Below are 24,892 nucleotides of genomic sequence, written 5' to 3' on the forward strand. Positions count from 1 at the left end.
CAGAGGAATTGGCCCTGCGGGTTCCCTCTATTTTAATAGAAGACTTTTGCAACCATGCCCGGCTCTCCTTAGAGACAAATAATGCATGAATCCGTTTTACCTAAAGTGCACCGCTGACATCTGATTCATAGTTAGTGTCAATTCTTTACATTAGATGTTTTGATTTATCCTCCATTTACGAGTCGTATACACGGTAAAGTATGTGCTTCACATCTTCGCACCTTCCGCTGTCAAGAGTTTTCGTATACAAAAGGTATTTTGTCTATCCCTGGAATTGGTCTGCTCTAATTGGTATTGCATTTCCTATTATCTTTCGTCACCTGTAGCACGCGGCAATGCTGTCGAAGGATGAAAGCCACCTTCAAGATGCACAAGCCCACTGGGTGGCATTTTCAGAGATGTAAACAGATTCTGCTAAGTAGTGAGCAACAGCACATTAGTCCTGTGTTCGGCACATTCGGAAATGCCAACACACTTTAATGCTCCTTCTTCTTTCGTCACCTCTGCTTTTGGTCAAAGCGGCCTTTTTGGCTGTAATCTGATATTTGTCACCACAGAACAGAGCTGTGCGACGTTTCGATGCGCCGCGTTCACACTAATGTGCGAGCTGGCCAAGAAAGGGTAGTTGTGATTGCGAGGGTAAACCTTTAAACTCAACGCCTGTACATCGAAATGCATTCGAGTTTGTGTAGGCAAATAGCTATAGGGAACTGTTATGTTTGATTGTTTTAATACAATTGTGTAAATAAAGCAATGGCATGTTTGGAGCAAATTTAAGTGGTATTAAAACTATCTGCCTCAATGATAGGTTGTAGGTGGTTTTAAATGGTTGTTAGGGTGTTATTTTCAACCTAGCATTGGGTCAAAAAGGGATGAACCCAAACAGCTGGGTTGTAATTTAAAGGTGCAGTGTGTACATTTTAGAAGGATCTCTTGACAGAAATGCAAAATAATATACAAAACTATATTATCAGGGGTGTATAAAGACTTTTCATAATGAACCGTTATGTGTTTATTACCTTAGAACGAGACCTTTTTATCTACATACACAGAGGGTCCTCTTACATGAAAGCCGCCATTTTGTGAAGCCATTTTTCTAAAGAAGCCCTTAACGGACACTTTTTTACTAAGTTGTCTCCGGTGATGACATCTTTGTCCGGTGGCAGCTACCGTAGCTTCTCTATGTGTTTCAAAAGCTAGGGGTGAGCAGTGGACTGAGCCGTTGGTTGCAATTCACAACCTCACCACTAGATGGCGTTAAAATTTACACACTGCAACCTATGGTAGGTTGTTTAACCCATTGTTGGGTCAAGGAAATTTAACCCAACAGTTGGGTTTGTCCATTTTTGACCCAACACGGGGTTGAAAATAACCCATCATTTTTTATTTTGAGCAAGAGTGATATGTTGGCTCAAGCAACTACCAATTATGAATTTTGGGAATGAATGAAGTTGATTTTCTCTCTTTTTCTTTTACACACACTTTTAGGTACACCATCTCCTCTTTGCAACGCTCCGATATGGGTGTGTACCAATGTGTGGTGAGAAACAGGATGGGCGCTTTGCTCCAAAGAAGAGCCGAGATACAAGTGGCATGTAAGTTTCTTTATTTAAAGGGGACATGTCACAAGACTTTTTTAAGATGTAAAATAAATCTTTGGTGTCCCCAGATTACATATGCGAAGTTTAAGCTCAAATACCATATAGATAATTTATTATAGCATGTTAAAAAACTGACACTTTTTAGGTGTGAGGGTTTTGGGTGTGTCCTTTAAAATGCAAATGAGCTGATGAAATTCAAACACTGATCGCAATGATGGTGGTTTGTTGCAATTGAAACTCAATTGTGCTGTCAATTATTTTTTCTCTCTGTCTTTCTCTGTGCACTAAATGGCAGTGTCGTGGTTGTAAAGTGCAGATTAAGGGCCGTTATTATTATAATAAGAGCTCCTTATGACATCATAAGGAGAGCCAAAATCCAATGACCAAATTTTTCACGTGCTTGCAGAGAATGGTTTACCAAAACTAAGTTATTGGGTCTTTTTCACATTTTCTAGGTTGAAAGAAGCACTGGGGACCCAATCATAGCACTTAAACATGGAAAAAGTCAGATTTTCATGCCATGGCCCCTTTAAGATATTAAAAGTTTGATTATTTATTCATATCACACATACTGACACATCTCATACACATGGAAAGACATTCATCCGGTTCGACTCCTTGGTTTCTCTTTGTCGTCCTCATTAAACTTGGTTTTCATTTCCAGTTGTTTTAAGCACATTAAAGTGATGTAAAAACGACATCATTGGAATTTATGTCACCCAATTCAAATCGCAGTCGTGATGCAATCTCGCCGTGCAGTGTGCCATGAATAAATGCCTTTGATTGAACACCTCTGCAGTTTGTGGCCAATATGTTAAGAAGCCTCTGTGGTCTTGAATGTATCATTAGAATCGCTTTGTATTTCGATGCTCTGTTCCAAAAACTAGCGAGTTGCCTACGGGGGCAGCATTTTAAAGGCATTATTGGCACGCACCCAACACTGTTCTGTTCCAAAAGGCAGACATCTTTATCATGCTGCTGTTTTAAAGACCTTGCCAGATTTGAAGGCACGTCTTCGTGTATCTGTAGCAATGAAAACGCATTGCAATGGGTTCGGTGCCAAAACATCCGGAGCACAGTTGGTGCCAGCGTGTAGTATTTCAAATATTATGTTTTGGTTTATATAGCCTTACTGTCATGGCTCGTGCAGGCAGCTAGATTTTGCAACAGAGCTCGAGTTGTACCATCTTTACACTAAAGACTACTATAATTAGATCTCTGTTCTGGCATACATGGGCGATTTTATTGACAATGACCAAAGAAAGACGGTGACGCAAGGAAGGGCCGCCATCCTTAACTCCCCGGCGGTCAGCGGCTTCCCGCGGCCACAGGTGACATGGTTCAGGGACGGCTACAAGATCATTCCCAGCAACAGAGTGTAAGTAGAGCTTAATTGCTTGTCTAATCTTAACACCCAAACATCCGTTCATTAGGAAAGTTCTGGATGACCCGGCACAGGTCCCCTGGCTTTAGATCCACGTTGCGCCTTGTAAGAGATGTAATTACCTTCAGTGTTCAGCTTTAATCCTTCAGGGCATCCGTTTACTGCAGCCCACACCGAAATAAAGAGAAGAGTTGTGTAAGACATGGAGACTGTGTGCTTGGTGTGTCCTTTTTTTATTGCATTGTGACAGGAGCGTAATTAATGCCTGTTGGTGGCTCTTCTTTAATCTTACTATGGTACTTCTTCATTGCCTTTTTCTAATTAGCAGCTTACCGGGCAGAGATCGACGAGACCGATCCGATTTGTCGTTGTCATTCAAGTGTCTTTCATTTAGACGAGACTCAAATAAAAGCTTGTCTAATGACTCCACATATACAGCACTTGGCTCGTTCGAGACTTGCATTTGATTTCGACAGCCAGCGTAATTGAAAAGCAAGCAGACTAACTAAGGGTAAATTAGAAGCGGACTCGTGCTAGTAACGCTTCAAGCGAAGGCAGACAGGTGTGGCATCTTGACACGAAGAGACAATTGTGTTAAATGAAACAAACGTAAAATATTTAAAGGGGGAAATAAATTGCCTGTTGGTAATGCAGTGAAAAACGAAAAAGAAGGCGTGATGGTCATGGCGAGAGTGCGTAGAGGACTTAAAGGTCTTATCATCCTGTTTACACTGGATGATAATAGGGCTGGGATAAACAATTATTTTTTAAACGATTAATCTATCGATTATTTTTTCTATGCATCGATTAATCTAACGATTCATTTTATCAGTCCGATTCGACTTCGATTCGATTCTCAATTATCTCCCCATTAATGAACTAATAGCAATTTATACATGTTGATTTACATATCTGAATGTAAACATTTTAATATATGTTCATTGCTCTTAAAATTTCAAAATAAAAAAAGACTATACAAGTCAGAGGTAGCATTCAATAAAGCGTTTGCAGCTCATACTGTGCAGTTTAGTAACAGTATAAAAATCTCAAGTTCACATTACTTTATTTGACATGCATTTATGAGCAAAACCTCTTCAATGTGCCTTTTGATGGTCAGTGTAACTTTTATAACTTGATTTGTTTAATCCACATTGTTTTCGTGCTGTTCTAGTCCATTTAATGACAGATATAAACACAATTATAGACTTAAAGGCGGAGTCCACGATGTTTGAAAAACGCTTTGGAAAAGGAGACGGGCCGACTACCAAAACACACTTATAGCCAATCAGCAGTAAGGAGCGTGTCTACTAACCGTCATCGTTGCCTGGGTTACGTATGTGTGGGGCGGGTCTTCCAACAGAAGGTCCAGATTCTATTGGGGTAGGGGCGTGTTTGTTTAGGTGATTTCAAATATCAACATTGGCTTTCAAACATCGTGGACTCCGCCTTTAAGAAGCACATATATTATTAAATCTCTTTCTCTTAAGATTAAGATAGATTAGGACTCATTTACTGCTGGACAGAGAGTGAATGAAAGCGCAGTCTTCTGGCAATAGTGACATATTTCATTGCTTTCTGTTAAATTGCTCAATGTCATGACTGTTTAAAACACACTTGGCATCACATTCATGATTTTATGGTAAAATGACACTTTTTCGCGTCAATCCACGAGCATTTAAACCATAAACAAAGCACTTTCACTTTAATTGAGCATGAGCAGCGCAGCAGATCCGACGCAGAAACGATTGCAACACTGTTGCTACAGAGCCGCGAGCTCGCGCTGCTCATGCGGCAGGGTGCATGCTTGTTAACATGGGTGCTGAAAAGCCTCTCGCGTTGCTACTATTCTACGGCGCCGCCTTTTTGGGTCTGACGAATCGACGCGCATATTTTGCATCGACGTATTTTTTGTCCCAGCCCTAGATGATAACTATAAAAATATTGTTTTAAAAATCGTGAATTGTTCAAGCAAATTTAAGTACATTTTTAACGTCTGGTGGTGTAGTTATTGTTTACAGAGCCCCTAAGGTGACATTGGAGTAAAAAAAATCTAGTTTAGTTTTATGCGCTCACGTGAAACCTTCATGTGCAGAATTTTTTTTTTAAAGTTTAGTTTCGCGTGCTCACGCGATAGTTTTTTTTTTGAGCACGCAAAGGTTTTACGTGAGCATGCAAAAGTTTCACGTGAGCACGCGAAAGTTTCACGTGAGCACGCGAAAGTTTCACGTGAGCACGCGAAAGTTTCACGTGAGCACGCGAAAGTGTTTCACGTGAGCACGCGAAAGTGTTTCACGTGAGCAAGCGGTAGTTTCACGTGCACACGTGATAGTTTCACGTGAGCACACGATAGTTTCATGTGCGCACGCGAAACTAAACTTTATTTAATTTTTGCTTCATGTCCCCTTAGGGGCTCCGTAATTGTTGGATGCTAATATAGTTATATTATACGTTATAGTATAGTATAGTTGTTTTTTACGTTATACGCACTGAGGTACAAAAAGTGCGCATATGCTGGACTGTAGTAAGGCAAATATTACTTTTCATTCAGAGGTAGAAATGCACGTTTAGTTGAAAGGCTTGTTGGAAAGATGGATGTATATGAGAGTTTCCAGCATAGATGCAAAGATGCCTTGGCTCAGATCCAGCTCAGTTATTGGACGGTTGCTCTCCCACTAGTATTTTGACAAGATATAGCATCATGACAGAAAGCAGGTCACATACTGTACATAAAATCAATATACAACCGCTGACAGTGTTCGCCAGCACATATACAGTGATGCATTTGAGCACAAGCATGTGCTTGTGAATCTGTGCTTATGGGAATCTAGCCGGTCATCACAGGCACGAACACTGTTTCTTTGACCCTTTATGTGAGCCATCTGGTGTCTGTATATCCGGGATCGAACCCACAGACTAGCTCATCCCAAAGGACGGTAAAGGAATATCAAGCAATCATACATCCAGCCAAGCCCATTAACGCACTATTGGATGTGATGTCACATCCTTAATTGTTCTGTGGCAGAGGCAGAAGCAATGCAATCAGCTTAGCCATTTAAACTGGCACTATGCGTTACTGGGCAAAATCCCCAGGATGGACTTTGGGAAATTGGGCTGTACTTCATAAGCACTTGACTGGCACGGGCATTACATTAACTGCCCTTATAGGATCAAAGTTTATCTATGTGCTCGGATCTAGGGCCCTGAATCAATATTAACTTGGTGTAACATAAATCTGTTTGTGAGTCTCGTAAGATGTTTTTGTCTCAGAATTGATAAATGCTGATAGATGTTTTGCAAAGACACTAATGTCCACTGTAAAATGTTGGAGAGAGGGAGGAAAATTAATGCTTCCATGTTGTAGAGGTTCTTTTGGCTTCTGCATCAAGTAAAAGCTTTTTTGAAATGCTTGGTACGGAAATATACTGTAAACTACTCTGACCATGCCAGTGGCAATTTCCCAGTCAAAATTACCCAAAATAACATTGCTGTTACATTGATTGTGTTTTGAAGGAAAAGGAAAAACGCAGGGAGATATGTTAGCTTTTTTAAATTCTGCTCGATGGATCTGTTTAGTATGCCAAACTGGTCATGTCAAGGCTGGTGCAAGCAGACTTTTCTGTCAACAATTTAGTTCCTTTATTATCTGATTTACTGATTAATCCAAATGAGTCAGGACAGATCTCCATTTTAGACTTTTAGTGATTTACCAATGAGACTGCGGGCCAGATCCTCACCGGAGCTGCCGACTTTGGCCTGGATCCGGTGCTGATCTGGCTCGGAGTCATTTGCTGTCTGGGAGTTGCCCCAAAAATATTTGGGCACTTAACTCTTTCCCCGCCAAGAGAAAATGCTTCCCTGCAAATGACCAGTTTTTCCAGCAATTTCTTATTCAGATTACTCAGTTTGGCAAGTTGGGTGAACGAATTGGACAAAAACTTATACATCTAAGCCCAGTCAACAAAATAATATTTGTTAGCTGAATGATTTTGCTCTTTTCATTCAGTGAACACAAAATAATCAATTGACGCCCTTCAACAAAGAAATCTTTGTTCAAGTTACTTAATGTTCTTTGTTAAGTGAACATTTTAAAGTTGGATTTTTTACAGTGAAACAGGAGCATCATTAACTTCCATAGTAGAAAAGAAATATACTATAGAAGTAAATGGTGCTTAAAAACTGTTTGGTTACAAACATTGCTCAAATATCTTCCTTTGTGCCCAGCAGAACAAAGACATTTATACAGGTTTGTAATCACTTCAGGACATAATTTGCATTTTTGCGTTTCTTTTTTCTGTAAGAATGTGTGATGTCCTTGCACTGAATAAGAAAATATCCGAAACTCTGTACACAAATGCACAGCTATCCTAGCAGACAAACCGCAGGTCTGCTATTAACTATAAACATTTGTTTAACTAAAGTCTGAATAGTTTTACATCTACTGTTTTGTCATTTCAAACCTAACCACCCTTTTTGTGAAATGTTTAGCTATAATGCTATCTTTTGCATTCAGATAGATGCTGTGTGGTTTGATCTTCTGCTATCGAATGCAATGACTTTCATATATTTCTGTATGTGACTGGAGTATCCAAATACGTTAGGGGTGGCTGTATATTTCAAGCTGTCCATTAGGGATTCTGGTATGAAAATGTATCTCATTTAGATGTAGACAGCAGCGTTTATTGATATCAGATGTGGTAGTCATATCTATTCCAGTGCGACTCTCTACATTTTTATTTCAAGTGTTGATTCCCTTTACCCTGCAGGTTTTTGCCTTTGTCTTGTTATCGGCGCTCCGAGTTGTTTGCTCGGCTACGTATTCGATGTACTAATCAAACTTTGCCGTTTGATAGCAAACCGAAGATTCCCTAAGAAGAAGAGATTATTTAGAGCGTGGTCACATGTTGCGGCGTTCAATATTTCAGCATGGAAAACTTGTTATGCTTTCCTATTATTTCTTGAACTTTGGGAGTTTTCTAGTTTTAGTTTTGCCTCGGCCTCAGAAATATCTCTTTGGTCTGTTAATGTAGCGTGAAATAAGCGGCCGTGCAGACGCTCTGTGTGATTTCTATCTCTGCTGCATGCTGGGGGATAACCATGCCGCAATCCAAATGGTCCACAGTCGTTTTTATTTTACTCCTCCTCTGTTTGGTTATGGCTTCCTTTTACTCATCTCTCTTAATTTGTCATTTTTCGGCCATCCTTTCTTCTCTCGGAGCCGCACAAAAGCAGAGAGTTGTTAAAGCAGAAGGGTCCAGAGGTGAATGCCGGCGCAGGAAAGGAGAGGAAAGCCGAGGCCTTTGAAAGTCACTTTCATTGTGCCACCCCTTTAGACAGCATGAAACTTTCATGATGGTGATAATTACCCCATTGGTGAGAAGTGCTCTGTGTTTCCACCGTAGATGAAAGTGGCAGGTTGGAAATAAGATATTGTGTCTACCTCTCATGGCTTTGTCCTTGCGTCCTCCTCTACCTCGTTGAATTTTTCATCATTCATTATTGAAGAGAACTTTGATGTTTCTAGCCATTACGAGCCATTCAGACACCCATTGCGCTCAGCACATGAAACAACTTCCTCGCTAGAATCATGTCATCCAGAGCAACACCAACAAGAAACAAGATAGAAAAAGACGTGCAGATTACTTTTCTTGTTAGAAATGTGGTTAGTGGGGTTTAGTATTTTAATGTGTCATGTTACGTTCACATATGGTGGATATAACCTGTAGTCATGGGAGCAATGTATGCTTATCATGACTTCCTTATTTCTTCACTCGAGAAGTCAGAAGCTGTTACTTGCATGACTGGTAAATAGCTGCATGGGGGCATTACAAATATGGCCACTGAGTAGTCTGACTTGCTTAAAAATGCCTTTAACGAAACTCGAGGGCTGTCAGGGGAGCCGTTTTTCGAGTCCGCTTCCCAGGAATCTGTTCGCCTGAAAAGGATGAGATATCAAATGCGCTCCGAGTTGAATTTTGCCCGTAATGTGTTTGTGATTTGCTTTTATTTCTTTAAATCAAGTTAGCTTGCTTTTCTCATCTCCTTTATTCGGCAGTTTGTCATCGTTCCACGCACTCCTCTCCACAGGTTGTAAATGACGTGTTAGACAAATACAATCAGGAGGAAATGACACGATTGAGAAATACGTCTTTGTCTTATCACTCACGAGAGAGTTCGAGCCTTTGCTCATAACAGACACGTCCGTTTCAAATCAGTGCTGTTTGGCTCGGAGGAGTTCGGTGAAAAATGACGTAGGTTTTGCTAATTCGATGGAGGCCGTTTATGGAGTCTGGTTTTAATACACCTGCTGGGTGGTACGGCCCCCTTTACGAAGTTAATTATTGAGAGCCATCATCAGTCAGTAGGGGCATAAGCGGGTTGGGTCTGCTTCGGCCCACATTTGTCTTCATCCACTCCTTTCTGCACATTTACAGTACATAAATTAGTCTGTTGACACTGCTTTAGCAAATATTCAGATTTAAAACAGTAAAGTATATGAGACACATATACTATAGGATAGAGTTGTCGGCATCCTATTTAATATTGAAGCATTTAATTCATGTGTTTCAAGATGTATCTTAGACTACAAAAGTTCATCCCAAAATAAATACTAGCCCATATTTTATTCACCCTCAAGCCATCTTAAGTATATATGACTTTCTTCCTTCAGCTAAACACAGTCAGATTTATATAAAATAATACCCTAGCTCCTTTCAGCTTTATAATGGCAATGGATAATGTCCCATTTTAAAAGCTCCAAAAAGGCCATCCATCCATCAAAAACAAATCTATACAATTATTACATGTCTTCTGAGGCAAAGCAATGGGGTACAGTATTTGTAAGGAAACATTTGTATTTTAAACGTAATATAAACTACAGGCCGTAGGCGTGATCACGAAAAGTTGCGGTCAGCAGAAGACCGGTTTCATTCATATGTGGAAATAAATCAGATATGAATCGAATACATGCATTCGCGTCTCCAATGTAAGCGGACAGAACGAATATTCCCATCTTAAAGGATTAGTCCATTTTCTAAAAAAAATCCTGATAATTTACTCGTCATCCAAAATGTTGATGTCTTTCTTTGTTCAGTTGAGAAGAAATTATGTTTTTTGAGGAAAACATTCCAGGATTTTTCTCATTTTAATGGACTTTAATGGACCCCAACACTTAACAGTTTTAATGCAGTTTAAAATTGCAGTTTCAAAGGACTCTAAATGATCCCAAACGAGGCATAAGGATCTTATCTAGCGAAACGATTGTCATATTTGGCAAGAGAAATAAAAAAAATGCACTTTTAAATGACACCTTCTCGTCTTCCTCCAGGCCTGTGACAAGCCAGCGCGACATCACTTAATTGCGTAATGACGTGGAAAGGTCACATGTTACATATATGAAACGCACATTTGCGGACCATTTTAAACAAGAAACTGACACAAAGACATTAATTAGTATCATTCCACATACAACAACGTCAAAACGGCGTAGTTTTGCATACATCATCTGTGACCTCTTGACGTGATGACGTATTACTTGAGGTTGCGCTGGCGCTTTACAAGACCAGAAGACGAGGACAAGTTGTGGTTTAAAAGTGCATATTTTTTATTTTTCTTGCCAAAAATGACAATCGTTTCGCTAGATAAGACTCTTATGCATCGTTTAAGATTGTTTAGAGTCCTTTGAAACTGCAATTTAAAACTGTATTAGGGTCCATTAAAGTCTATTAAAATAAGAAAAATCCTGGAATGTTTTCCCCAAAAAAGAACATAATTTCTTCTCGACTGAACAAAGAAAGACATTAACATTTTGGATGACATGGTGGTGAGTAAATTATCTGGATTCTATTAAGAAAATTGACTAATCCTTTAAGACGTGTTGTACGCCATTGACAAAGCGACGTTGGTCTGTGACATGACTCTTCTAGCAGCCCAATGGAGGACGACGGCTCTTGCCGTAAGATGGCTGCAGGAGGCGCAATGATATTACGCAGCAGCCGAAAATCGTCCCCTTGGTTACTTTCAATAGATATAACTGCGTAATATCATTGCGCCTCCTGCAGCCATGTTACAGCAGCAAAGTCCTTGATTCGCCAAAATGAGAGTATTGTTCCTAGCCATATCTGCCTTGAAAATCGCAACTTTTAATTTTCCGTCTGTCTTAGTACACGATGTAGCTACAGAAGTGTCAAGTTTTAAATAAGAAAAATATTGAAACTCTTTGGTTATTTTTTTAGCGCAATGCTTATTGTCTAATCAAATTCAATGTATTATGCCAAGCTATGCCAAAAGTGCCAGCGCCAGACCCAGAGATCAGCCGAATAGACTCCAAAACAGCAAAAATCAAATGTTTACCTCCAGGGGAGCCGGAAAATGCATACAAAAAACCCAAAACAGAGTGAAACAGTGCCTAAAGTAAAACCAGCAGCTCTAGTGTCCAAACACTTTGATAGAGTGCATGCTGTGCTCTTCTCTTCTCAGCATGCTAGATGCTTAAGATCCGACCCGCTTCTCCTGTTTGTTTAATTACTACTTTGATCAGTTATGTGCAAACCTCAATAAAATGAGTAACATAACAACTCCTACATATTTGTTGACCTCCTAAGGATTTCTAAAGTCAAAATGACGATTTATTATAGAAGAGTAAAATGCTTTTTCGCACATTATTGTGAAAAGTTCCAAAAGTTGCGTCCAGTGAGCTGCTGAGCCGTTGCATTTGATCTCTAAAGGATCTCCAGGGCCTGTGGTGTCCACCGAAAGAAGCCAGAAGAGTTACAGGCAGCGGGATACCGCTGACTGGAAAACCATGAAAGGTGCTGAAGCTTGGAGGAGCGCTGTGCCCTCATCTCATCTTTCACACCTCACAGCCAGAGGAACAGGAGGAGCTTGCCACCATACAGGACGTCAAATCAAACCTCTTCAGCAGAGCGGATACACACACGGCTCTTGTGCTGCATACGCTACAAAGAAATCCCATTGCACTAGAGGAATTCTTCTGTTTCCCTTTCAATGAAAAACGAGGGGAAAAGATGCAAGTTGCAGATAAGAAAAAAGTAATCAAAATGTGAATGAATAGTCTGCCCTGATCTCACACGCCTGACTTCCCCGTCGCCCACATCGGTTTTCCAAAGGCAGGCTGTCTGTCTGACAGGAAGCTTGTTAGACAACGATATAGAAATGTTGGGATGGCTCACAGACAGGAGGGTTTTGTGGATTTGAAAGCAGTTTGGGTGCCTCAGCTTACTGGCCTCTCTGTTGAATCTGAAGTGTGATTAAATGCTTCTAAAGAATGATCATTGACTCCAATTACACATTAATCAGCAGCGTTATCGAGCGAATCGCAGAATGATAGATAATTGCCTTTTCACCGGCTATTCCTGAACAGTTGTCTGATCATAGTGAAAAGAAAGAATAGCCTTGCTTGATGAAAGGTGAAGCATTGAGGCTGGGAAGTGATACATTGATCATAATCATAAAATGCAAAACAATTATATTATGCCAATTTTTCATCTGGTTTATGAAATGAATAGCCCCTTTATCATCTATACTTTCAAGTTTTCATTATAGTCAGCTGTCCCATGTCTTGTATAATTTGTGACCTATGAAATTAAATAAAGTTTTTTGTAATTAAGTTTAATTTAATTAGAAAATAAGTTGAAAAATTTATCAAATTTCAATTTTATATTTTTTAGTTTCATTAACTCTTTCCCCACCATTGACGAGTTAACTTACAGTTAAGAGAAAACGCTTCCCTGCCAATGACAAGTTTTTTCAGCAATCCGTATTTCCGCTATTATGTCGTATATATTCTGTACTGTAATCGCATTTTTGTAATAATATATAGTAGCAAATAAATAAATCAGCTAAGTCAGCATATTTTTATCAGCATAATATTAGTTGTTTTTAAACAATTATTGTATTTATTTTTTTACTGGTAGTTTCTATGAAAGGTTTTACTGAATGGATTTGTAAATACAGGTCACGAGTGCATGTGCGCCACATACACATTCAGTTATTGTGCATGTATTATTAGTTAGTTAGGTAGTTATTATGGCAACCCCTAACTGCACAAATTATGTCGGCCTTTCATAATAAACATTAAACAGCCAGTCAAAATGGCACACTTGTGTCCTTCGCAATAGACTACCATTAGCTTTAGTAGCTCACAGGAAGTCATAAACAAGAAAGCTCAAAGATGGTGGCGCCCACATTTACGTCAAGAAACAGGTGGATAAAAAATCTCAGCTTTTTTAAAAAAATTTGTATTTTTGAAGAAACCTACCCATATCTGAGAGGGTAATGAAATTATGAAATATAGGAACAGAAAGAGAACATTTTTTTTTTTTTTTTAGGTTTTGTTCTTTCATTTTATATTTTGTTTGTTTATATATTTAAAGATGAACAACAGGCAATAAACTTTTGTGAAAATCATAAAAAGTGCTGGCGCTGGCTGGCAACTTTTTTTTTTAACGCTATGAAACGTTAATGGAAAACCACAAAATCAAGATCTTATGCTGTGTTAAATTTCAAGTTTTGATAGTTGCAAAAGTTGCCTGGTATAAAATGAATTGAAAATAAAATAGATTGAGCGACCCTTTCTGTGAAATCCAGTCCGACGTTTATTTCAGTCATTGATTTCACTTTACTTTAGTCTCTTTGACATGACCTTACTCAGTCAATGTTAAAGATATCAAGGTTATACTTTCACAGAATGTTCTTTCTAGGACGATTTCATATACAAAACAGAAAATCACCAGAAGATGACTTTAACTGGGTTTTCACAGGCAGGGTCACATAATATTTGGTTTGACGGATGATTGATGATCATTTCTATATCATTTTCTTCAGGCCCTGTTGTGATCCACTTGTGGAGAGTCAGATGTTGCCACTGTAACAGAAAAACACTTTTTTTTGACGTTATTGGAAGTGTCTTCTTTCAAAACACATCCTTAAAGTCACCAAAGATTACGCCTAGTTCACCAACCCTTTTCAACTGAGGTAAAACTGGACTGAAAGGTCTAGACGTGTGAAAGGAGGAGAGGTCTGGGGTTTGTTGGAAAAGATGAAAAGGAAGATATCTATCCCCAACATGTTTATCCCTTATTCTGCTTTTCACAGAGCGACCGGCTTGTCAGTCAATCCTTTTATGTGGCGCACTCTCGCTCATCCCCCGTTTCATGTCTGGAGATGCGTGCGCCTGTCTCGGTGATGGCGAGCAACAGAAGTGTGTGGGTAGACGGAAAGCAATCTGCTCTGAAAAGCAAGATCAAGCTGAAGATTTCGTGTGTGACATATTGAGACACTTCTTGTTGTAGGGACGCAGCCGAACGGCAGATGTGGCGCATAGAGACGCAGGCGACGGCGACCTGGAGTTCATTGCGATGATTAATATAGTCATAAAAATAAATGGTGAAATGTCAGCCTATTATGAAGCTCTGACTTTTCTCCAACTAAAATCTCATCTGTGCAATTAGTTACCTGTTGAGAGCATAATTCACTTTCGACCAGTACAGACTGGCAGAGCGGCCATTTGGATTTGGCTACAAATTATGACATAATGAAGTCACAAAGAGTGTTTATTCAATAGGAGGAATTGTCATTGAAATTGTCTTTCAGACTTTCATCGAAGAGCCCATTACTGCTCGCCGTATTAAACCTATTCAACTCTCCAAGTTAGGAAACAAAACAGCTCCCCCTTTAATTTTGTACTTAAGAATAGGATATTTTCGGAAAGCAATGTGGTCCAACGATAACTGATTGTGCATTAACTATTAAGCATTGCAATTTATTCCCGAGATCCATTTGTCATGCAAATAGACCATTGAATAATGCATACGTTTTGACTCATAAATAACTAATTTATGCAATTGCTCAGCACTTTTTAAGATAAATACAATTAAAGGTCAATAATGATTAAATAAACACAGTGAACTTTTAACATTTTTAAATGGCGACCGTAAGCCGGTTTGCAAGATTGGATGAGAAACGTATGAAAAACGTTTAATTTATTTATCCAGTTCCCGGCACACGGTGCTGTATTTCACCTCAGACCTTCTCAAATCCGGCTAAGCTTTACATCAGAGGGCTTTTAATTCTCAACATGCTTACCAAAGCGTATGTTAGCTGGAGGCTGACTTCCAGGCAATCAATTTTATAATTGAATTAGAGTAAATGCTACAGCGCGTTTTGACATGCAGGGTTGTCGTGTCTGTCCATCTGTCGCACCGCTGCCGTTCTGGGTCCTGGTGCAGGAAGAGACGCTGTACCCCGTGGAGTCCAAAGCTGCTAGAGAGATCAAGACTCACAGCTTATGGACCTGATGGATACGGGTCAGTCCTGCCGTCCTGAGCCTTGAGCTCAGGTCTTCACAGGTGTTTTAGCAGTCTGCTAGGAAACTATTGTGTTTTATGAAGTACCAGGTTAAGAGTTAAACACCTTTGAGGAAGAATTAATAAAGTGATATAGTCCACTTTCTACCTTATAGAAGGGTTCCCACGGGCCCTTGAAATCCTTGAAAGTTTGTGAATCTAGGGTAAAAAATTCAAGGCCCTGGGAAGTTTTTGAAAATATACATACATAGATACAGGTCATTAAAAGTGCTTGAATCTATTTTATGCAAGAAGTTTCCTGGAAAAAATCCATATTTTTCCCCGAGTAGTGTAGGATAATATCATAAAAATTCTAGACTTTTTAAGCACATGTGCTAAACTGTTCGCTTTAAATGCTTATATCTTCTGTATGCGAATGTTGATTCATACCAAAATGCTTTTTGCATAGTTGTGTTTGACACTTGAAAACTTCTCGAGGGTTACGTATGTAACTGTTGTTCCCTGAGAAGGGAATGAGACACTGCGTCTCTCTTGCCAAACTTCCTGCATCCCTGTAACGCCATCTTTGGCAATATTTCAGAAAGTGATATACTTCCTGGCAGCCGCGTCATACTGTCTTTGTCATTAAGCCACACCATTGGTTGAATTTGATATACACATTCAGACGCACTTACCCCTGGAGGCGTCCCCAAAGTGTCACCGCAGTAATGCAGTGCGAGTTCCCTCGAAAGGTAACTGTAACAATGTATCTAAAAAGGTAACACAATGTAACCTTGCTCTTACTTGAAACGTGTCCCCACATTAGTCCTTGAATTTGAGGGTATTGGACCTGGAAAATCTTTGAACGGGCCTTGATTTTGAAGTTAACTGAAAAATCCAGCTAAGACCAGCATAAGCTGGTGAGCTGGTTTTAGCTGGTCTCCAGCTTGGTTTTAGCTGGTTTTGCTGGTGTAGCAAGCTGGTCTAGCTGTGTTTTGGTCACTTTTTAAGCTGGTCTAGCTGGACTTAGCTGGCAGGCTGGAAGACCAGCTGGCCCACCAGCATGACCAGCTTTGTGAGGCTGGGTGGACCAGCGTAAACCATCTTAAACCAGCTAAAACCAGCTACCAGCTTATGCTGGTCTTAGCTGGATTTTTCAGTAGGGTAAAGTGTGGGAACCCTGTTATAGTATTATTGTGTTATAATCTCTTTCAGATAAACCCATCAGTGGTAGGTAAAACAATATATGGTTACATATGGTGTCTGTTGCTTAGCTAGTGCATCAGCGTGGCTACTTTGTTTCTAAATGCAATAAAAGAAAAATGTTAGACACACATTTTATCAGTACAAACATTTTCTACTTTACATTTGAATGTTAAACGTTTAGTCTTAACAACCTCATAAGTCAAGGGCTTTAATCTACTACATAAGCGTTTAGGCAAACATTGCACTAAGGTTTATTTGAGTTAGTCTTGCACTACAAACAAAGCAATACGTTACACGGGTGGCACAATTAGAGCTAGCGTGTTGCTTTTACTTCGAGCATTATTCTTTTTAATCCTGTACATTTGCTCAAGGTTGCTGCTCTCTAATAGGGAACACGCACCAGTACCATTGCTGTTTGGCTGCTGTTGGCTAGTCAAGAAAGGCCTGGCAAACTAAACCCAATTTTTGAGTGATTTATGCCGCTTTTTTGCAGCCTTTCTAAATGTGTCATTTTGCTGATAAGCTCTCGCTTCTGTGAAAGAGTCCAGCAGTTCATACTTCAAACCTTTAATTACATGTTTGCTGGGATAATGTGCAAAGATTACAATAATTTCGGTAAACACTGTTTTTCATGTCGGTGCAGGAAAAATAGCTTTTTGGGATGGATCTAATTATCACTTGCAGTGTCCCACAAAAGAAGGTGTTGTTAAAAAACCAAACACAACACTTGGCAAGCCAAAAGCATTGTGTTTCAGTTTTATTTAGATAAGCATCTTTTCTGAACTCAGTGCAACGCTTCGCTTTTTGTGGTAGGACAAGATTGTAAATAAAGCCTTTTTGAGAAGGCTGAAGGAAAGTTTCTCTCTGGTGAGTAAAACTGGGTCATGTTTGCTGAGAACTTGCCTATATGGAGGATTATATTAAATTAGGGTAAAGAATTTGCAGAGGTATTTAAGTTTAACTGTAGGTGAATAGTGGTGCTTTCGAAACGTAGGACTAAACAATACAGAAGTTGAAAAATATACAGACTCTAATTGTGCTAAAAGCTTCACATCTTTTTGAAAAGTATATATATATCCAACGTACTGACTTTTTCAAATGATGGTTTGTATTTCTACAATGTTGCATTGGGGAGCTCCGCCCATAGAGACATTTCATTGGTCAACCACCTTTCCATAGTTCCTGGTCCTTTTTTTACCCATACGTTAAAGTCTTGTCGCAATTTTCTTTATCATAAGAATGCACGCCTACTGTATGCGCACTGCCAGCATATTAAAATCCAGCGTACATTGTATGTGTACATTGAACATACACCTACAGGAGAATGTAGTATGTATTCAGCACATTACACTCTTACGGTACATTCACACGGGATGAAAGCGTTAACGGTTTTCATTTACTTTTAATGGGTGACGTTATGCGTTGACAAACTGAATTGACCTATGGCTAAGCCACGCCCCTTCCACTCACTCGGACAAACAATCAACATTCGGTTATAGGCGCTATGGCAGCTGTCACAGTAGGAGACATTTCACAGGAGGCAATGATGATTTTTGGAGACTGAAAGACTATATATATCATCTCAAAGTTACCAAAAGGGCCTTAACTATGCATTGGAGGGTTATATAATAATTTTATTGTTAAGAAAGTCGATGAAAAGCTTCACAGGTAAATGCGATTAACTGCACCATCATGATCAAATTAAATATGTACAGGTCTAAGTTGCATAAGTTTCCAGGACAAGCCTTTTACCATCTTTACCTAGAGCAAGTTACTTCTCTGTTAGTTTGGTGCTATAGTATTTACATGAAACATTCAGCACAACATTGCTATTACAAATAACATTTGTTATCTCAGTTATTTACAGATACGTTAATGAATCTAAGTGACATAATGTACAACGCAGCTAGAAGCTAACGTTAACGTTTTTTAATGTTAAGGTAACGTTACGTTATGGAACAGTATGTAAGAAATGTATATCAATTAATTATAAAATGGCGCTGATATGTCACTAGACATATAAAAAAAAATTTTCATTTCAAATACTTATATCACTGACAACAGTGGTCCGGCCAGGATATTGTCATTTAAAAAGTGGAGTTGCAGCCCTCAACTGATGTTTATGTGGTCATTTTGTGTATTGGCCACCAGTTGTGTGATTGCAGTACCAGTTTTAGCCACAAGTTTTGTGATTGCATTACCAATTTTGGCCACAATCCTACATACTGTTCCTTTAAAGATAACGTTCAAATACGTTGTTGAGTTAGCTTAGAACGGATGTAGACATCCTTGTTTAATTTATCCATGTTTAGTTGGTGTTGTGGTCTACCGCATAACCTAATCCAGAGAAGACACTTAACTTGGTTAACCGTTATCTTGGTTGAAATGTGGCTTGGGAAAGGGTAAAAAATACACAATGTTCCAGCCTCTCAGGATACCTACCTTGTGTCAGAGTTGCATGTACCCCATGCACACCGTTTGACCATTTTAAACTTAAAATGACAAGAAAAACATATAAAAACGAATGAAAACTGTCTAACTGCAATACATTTCAATGGACGTGTAAGCAGAGCATGTCTGAGAGTATTGGGTTAGCTATGCGTACTGTGATTGGCTCATCGCGTTTGGGGGCGTGGCATAGCCATAGGTCAATTGTGGATCTGTCAACATCGCGTTGCTTGCGGCAGAAGTTGAAAATTTTTCAACTTTTCATGCGCCAATGCATGTCTCAGCCAATCAGATTGTCTTATTGAAATAACCTAGTGAGTCAGCCAATTACGTTTATGCATGACAGGAGCACGTGTTGCGGCCACTGTGATTGGCTTTTGGCCACGCTTCAGACAAGCCTTCCGTCAATGGTTAACGCTTTTGTCCCATGTAAATGAACCATTAAAAAAAGCTGTTCCTAGGGAGGTGCGCTTTGAAAGGTCTGAATATGTACCATTAGGTGCAGATTTTTCCCTTTGAGGTATCATTTTCTACATGTGAGGTACTAAAATGCTCTCTTTAGGTACAAATTTGAACCTTTTGAAAGGGTACTGCTCCAGTGACCGCTTTTGTACCTTTTTTCTGAAAGAGTGTATGCAATATCATCATTTACAACCGCTTCCCTGATAATGTCATGGTACTTTCATACAGTAAAGCCCAGACAGAATACATAATGTTTAATCTGTCTTTGTCTTTGCGTTGAAGACCAGCTTGATTTCTCGAAGTGTGACCTTCCTAGTTTAAAATAAGTTTTTTTCTGACAAATTATGCAGTAGATGATCTGTATCTCAAAGACCCGGCAAACAACCCGAGGAACACCAATCATAAACAGACAAGCTTGTTGTAATTCAAAGAAGTCGCACAGGTACTTACAGCTTCTCACCTTAAGGTGACATTGGAAAGCCCTTTTAATCATCCCTATACCGTTCAAACACCTTCATTCATCTGCATTACACAGCACTACTGGCCAGCCCCCATTCCTCTTATTTCCCCACCCGTTTTTTTCCGAATCAGGGTTCGGAGCGCTTATCTCGCCTCGTGCAAGGTGAAAAATCGAGTCGAGGATGTCTTCGTTCTTTGTTATTGAACAGATGTATCTGATCGATGCAAATCTACTAATGAGACTCCAGCTTCCCGCTTTACGTATTAGAGCTGCGGGCCGCCTGCTTTAATTGAGAATTAATTACAGATGGGAAGAAGATGCTACTGGCATCATTAAAGGAGAATCGGAGACACTCCCCATCCCGTCGGTGGTGAAAGGGTAATGCTGCACGCTTTAGCCCCCTTCACTCAATGCTGCTTCGGTCCTCTTTTGAGAGATCAATAAATTGCTGAAGGCGCGGATCAATAATGGCTGATTGGTGGCATGTATTGGCTAAAGCAGGTTTGCTTCACATATGAGCAGCGACAAACCACAAATGTCAAGGGGTCCGTTCACAATCCATTAGACAGGCCCCACCCACAACTAGTGACATCATGCATTTGTTTCGAGGGTGAAATATTTGTATTTTAATTTAGCAGATTCTATGCTGATATTTCTTAGTTCAACTTTGCATATTTCTTGTGGCTTAACTGTTAGCAGTGCCAAAGACTTTGGGTTCGATTCCAGGGATCACATATATACTAATAAAATATATAGCTTGAGTGCACAGTTTTTATTATTTAATCTGAATTAACATTTAACATGTGATACATTGTTTCCTATGGTATTAGTACAGTCACACTGCATGGCAAATAAGAAGTAAACTCCCCTTATGATTCAGAAAAGCTAGAGAGGAATTTCCAGATCTCCTTGAGTAAATTATAGCAATTATACAGCTAGATTAAATTCAATACATTATTCACTTAATTGAAGGCACTGATAATTGCTTATAATTATCATCTGCGGTTCCAAAGAGTGATTGTTGCGCACTGAATTTCTGTCTCCTAGATGATGCTGGTGTTGTGAAAAAAAAACAGCATAAATGTTTAAAGCAGAGAAAGCAGACATGGGCGTTGAAGAAGCAATGCTTCAATAGATAATGACCTGACGGTAATTGCATTTCCTTGAATAGTCAGTGTTTGTTTTGTGGTATCACACAAACAGCGATGCCTGTGATTGTTTAAGAAAATAAAAACTGTCCAGGTAGCTTGATAGACATAGAAGTGAGATGCCTATCAAGTATTTCAATTCAAGGACATGTCTATAGAGAATGTGTTTTTCAATGAGTCTGCGCATTGAGAAACCTGTAAACTAGCTCTCGATGGTGTGTGCTGGTTAATATGATGTTTTGCTGCTGGTAAAGATGATTGAGTGGCTTTATGTTTTTGTGAAGACAAATGACCAGAGGTTAATATCTGAAAAAGCTGCAAAATCTGAAAGTTTCTATGATTTAAAGATTTTTCAATGTTAAAATTGAGGGACAACCTTCCGATCTCGCTGATGAAGTCAATTCAGAAGTGATTTAGACTGCAATTCATCGACTGGCCATTAGAGGCTGGCTACAAAAGGGAGTCAATTCCCGTAGACCCCCATGTTAAAATGCCCAACTTTACAGTAGAAAATAATATGTCTACAGTGGTACAAAAAGTGTAGCTAATTTTGCCCTGGTGAATTTGTAATTTATCTGTTTAAATTATATTAAACCTTAAAGTTCTGCATAATTAAGGGCGTGGTTAAACAGCCACTGTTGTCACTAGAATCGAGCTAGGCGGGTGTGGTTTAGCAACCAGCCACCTCAGCTTCACCCACGTCCCGCCTCTTTTCCCATTTTCGGATATCCGCGAGTGATGCACGGTGACGCGCTGCCAAGATGACGACGTCAGGCACCGCCTTCTTTAAGCTTAAAAAATGCTCTTCACAAACCTATGGGTGACGTCACGGACACCAAGTCCATATTTTTTACAGTCTATGGTTAAAATCTAGCTCAATAGGGTATGTAAAGGAACAATGGTGATACTTATGTAAAGTACAAATACGTGGAAAATTTACTTAAATACAGTAACAAAGTATTTGTACTTCCTTAACTTACATTTCACCACTGCCTATAGGATGTTATACACCTAACCTTACTGCGTCGGAAGTCCCGCCCACGAAACCCAGAAGCGTGATTATCCCATATTGTAGAGCATTGTGTCAGCAGTGCAAAATATCATGGGTTCAATCCCAGGCAACACACATACTGATAAAATGTATAGCTTGTAATGCACTGTAAGTTGCTTTAATAGGAAGCATCTGCCAAATGCATAAATGTGTAAAATACATTTTATCCCAGTTAATTATGTAAAGACAACTACTGTATAAGTACACTGTCAGAAATAATGGTACAAACGTTGTCACTGGGACAGTACCCTTTAAAAAGGTCCTAATATGTATCTTTAAAGTACCAATATGCATGTTTGAGGTCTTAATATGCACCAGTTAGGTCCAAAGGTGTACTTTTTGAATGGGTACCACCCCAGTGACAGCTTTTGTACTTTATTTTTAAGATTGTAGGCCATTTTTGTGCATGGGACTGTTTGGCTTCTTAACCAATGGAGAGAGAAGAACGTGTTGAAACTGGTTAATTATTGGAATTCATATAAGGAGTCCGGTCCTTCACGCTGACAGGCGGTAAGCGCATGTGTTTGCTAACACTGAGATGAGATGAGAAATGGGACACAAGACGTTATTTTGTGTCCCAACAACTTATGCTACGTACACACCAAACGCGGGGCATCGTGTTACTCACTCTAGATTACTCGCGGGATTTAACTTTGTGTCATGCGAAATTTTCCCTCGAGTTGAAAATTTTCAACTAGGGCGAAGACGCATTTGAGACGAATAATGCGTGTTTTCACAGCAAACGTGCTGCCCGTATTGCGTAATTCGCATCGCCCCACGCATTGACTTTATATGTAATCTACTCGCGCAAATCATTTAACTCACGTCTGGTGTGAACCCACAGTTATAAGGAGTACAAAACAATAAATTGTATTATTATTATGATATTGCTTCACCCTGTCCTTAGCAGTTATGTGAGAAGGCAGGTGCCCCACACAAGTTTTACACAGACCTTTTTCATCATGTGCATCTTCATGAAATAATGCATTATAACTTAACTAAAGTAAAGATAATGTGGTGATATGTGTGCTCATGAGATTGTGATTGACTGTTAACTGTGGGATGCAGGGTTGCTATGGTAACAGAATACAGCATGCTTAAGAGAGTGATGTGCATTAGTAAAATAAGGCCAAAAGTGTTCCCTACGTTGTCTACTTCCTATCAGGACAGAATAGTGGATCATTTTATTTATTTATTAGACTTTTTTAAATTTGTATGATCATTTTGTGATGATATGACAAATTATGCAGGATCGCATTGTGTTCCACGATTGTGGATTCGCAAAAAAATGGAGGGACTGGCTAGTTTTGCATTTAAATTCAGTTCGGCCACTGTATCAGCCTTTTGAATCTGCCTTATGTTCAGAGAGCGTGTTGCTCTCTGTCCTCCGCTGGTGTCAGCTGTTAATGCCCCCTGAATGCCACGTGCATATTTTGGCCGGTAATGCAGTCATCATCAGATGCTGGAGCTGTGCCCTGTTGACCGCACTGATATGGAGTAAAGCGCCGTGACTTGGCCGGGCCACGCAAAGGTCGGTATTTCCCTGCGTCAGTCCATTTTGCAGCAGGCAACCCCTAAAAACCTGCTGCCATCAGAGATCATAATCCAGCCCCTATGATCTGCCTAATCCACATTCTTAACCAGTCAATAGAAGTTTTGTCCATGCTGTTTCTTCTTTAACCCTGGCTTATACTGACAGATGGGCTTGATAACATTAGAGTCCAGTGGTCTGGCATATTTCTTTGTAATCAGACTGTGTTTTCTGGGCTTGGAGCCCAATGCTAGATCGCAAAGTCAAATTCTTATCTCTCTTTTTTTAACTCTTTCCCCGCAAGCTCTTTAAAAAATGTTGCCAGCCAGCGCCAGCATTCCAGAAAAAATTCTTCTTTAAATATATAAAACTTTCAATATATCGAATGCAAGAACAGACCCTCTGCTTTAAAAAAAAGTTACATTCTACCTTCATTTATTTTCTTTTTATCACCTCTCAAATATGTTAGTTTTTTTCAAACGTACACATTTTTTGAGTAAAAAGCTAAGATAAGGATTTTTAAGGAGTTTGAACTGTTTGTCCTAAAAGGAATGCTTTCGGGTTTTATAAGTTGGGTAAGTGTGCCACATGCTGGATAATAGCTGAAATATGGTTTGCCGGAAAAACTCGTCATTATTAATTATTAAAGGGATACTTCACCGATTTAGCATTCAGCTTTGTATCTGTAGAAACCCGGCAGTATTACTGAATGACCATGTTTCCCTTCATCATTTCCCCCTGAGAGGAGAGATATCTGCATTTTGGTTCTGCAAAAAAGTCCTCCGATGATGCAAAAATCGTCATATTACATCATCGGAGGACTTTTTTGCAGAACCAAAATGCAGATATCTCTCCTCTCAGGGGGAAATGAGGGAGGGAAACATGGTCATTCAGTAATACTGCCGGGTTTCTACAGATACAAAGCTGAATGCTAAATCGGTGAAGTATCCCTTTAATTGGCGAGTTAACTTGTCAATGGTTGGGAAAGAGTTAAAGTCGCACTTTGTTCACAGTGTTTTTTCCCGTAAGCTTGTGTGGGGTCTGGTCACTGATGGGCTTCAGCTTGATGCTGTAAGTATCTGCTGCGGACTGTGGCCGTATTGCAGCACACAGCTTGGCTCACTGAAGCGTAAAGTTTTTAATAGTGTTGGTGGCAGATGCGAGATCAGGCAAATGTCCACGTCTCTTCCTCTTATGTTCCTCATTATAGTCTGTAGCATTCCACTCATCCATAAGCTGCATTAATACGTTGCATTTTTATCCGATTTGGAAAATTATGAAACATGCATTTATCATTTT

At 39.5% G+C, this 24,892-nt stretch overlaps 1 protein-coding gene across 3 annotated transcripts in view; it reads left to right on the forward strand.

Annotated features, from left to right (window-relative positions):
- Positions 1-24,892, forward strand: part of sdk1a (sidekick cell adhesion molecule 1a) — a 408,423-nt gene that overhangs the window by 174,841 nt on the left and 208,690 nt on the right. For all 3 annotated transcript variants that reach the window (XM_073857057.1, XM_073857058.1, XM_073857059.1), the window contains 2 exons: positions 1,489-1,589; positions 2,826-2,979. In XM_073857057.1, coding sequence (XP_073713158.1) covers positions 1,489-1,589; positions 2,826-2,979 — 255 coding nt within the window. The remainder of the gene's footprint in view (positions 1-1,488; positions 1,590-2,825; positions 2,980-24,892) is intronic.

This window comes from Misgurnus anguillicaudatus, chromosome 19 (genome assembly GCF_027580225.2).
Source record: "Misgurnus anguillicaudatus chromosome 19, ASM2758022v2, whole genome shotgun sequence".
Classification (NCBI taxonomy): Eukaryota; Metazoa; Chordata; class Actinopteri; order Cypriniformes; family Cobitidae; genus Misgurnus; species Misgurnus anguillicaudatus.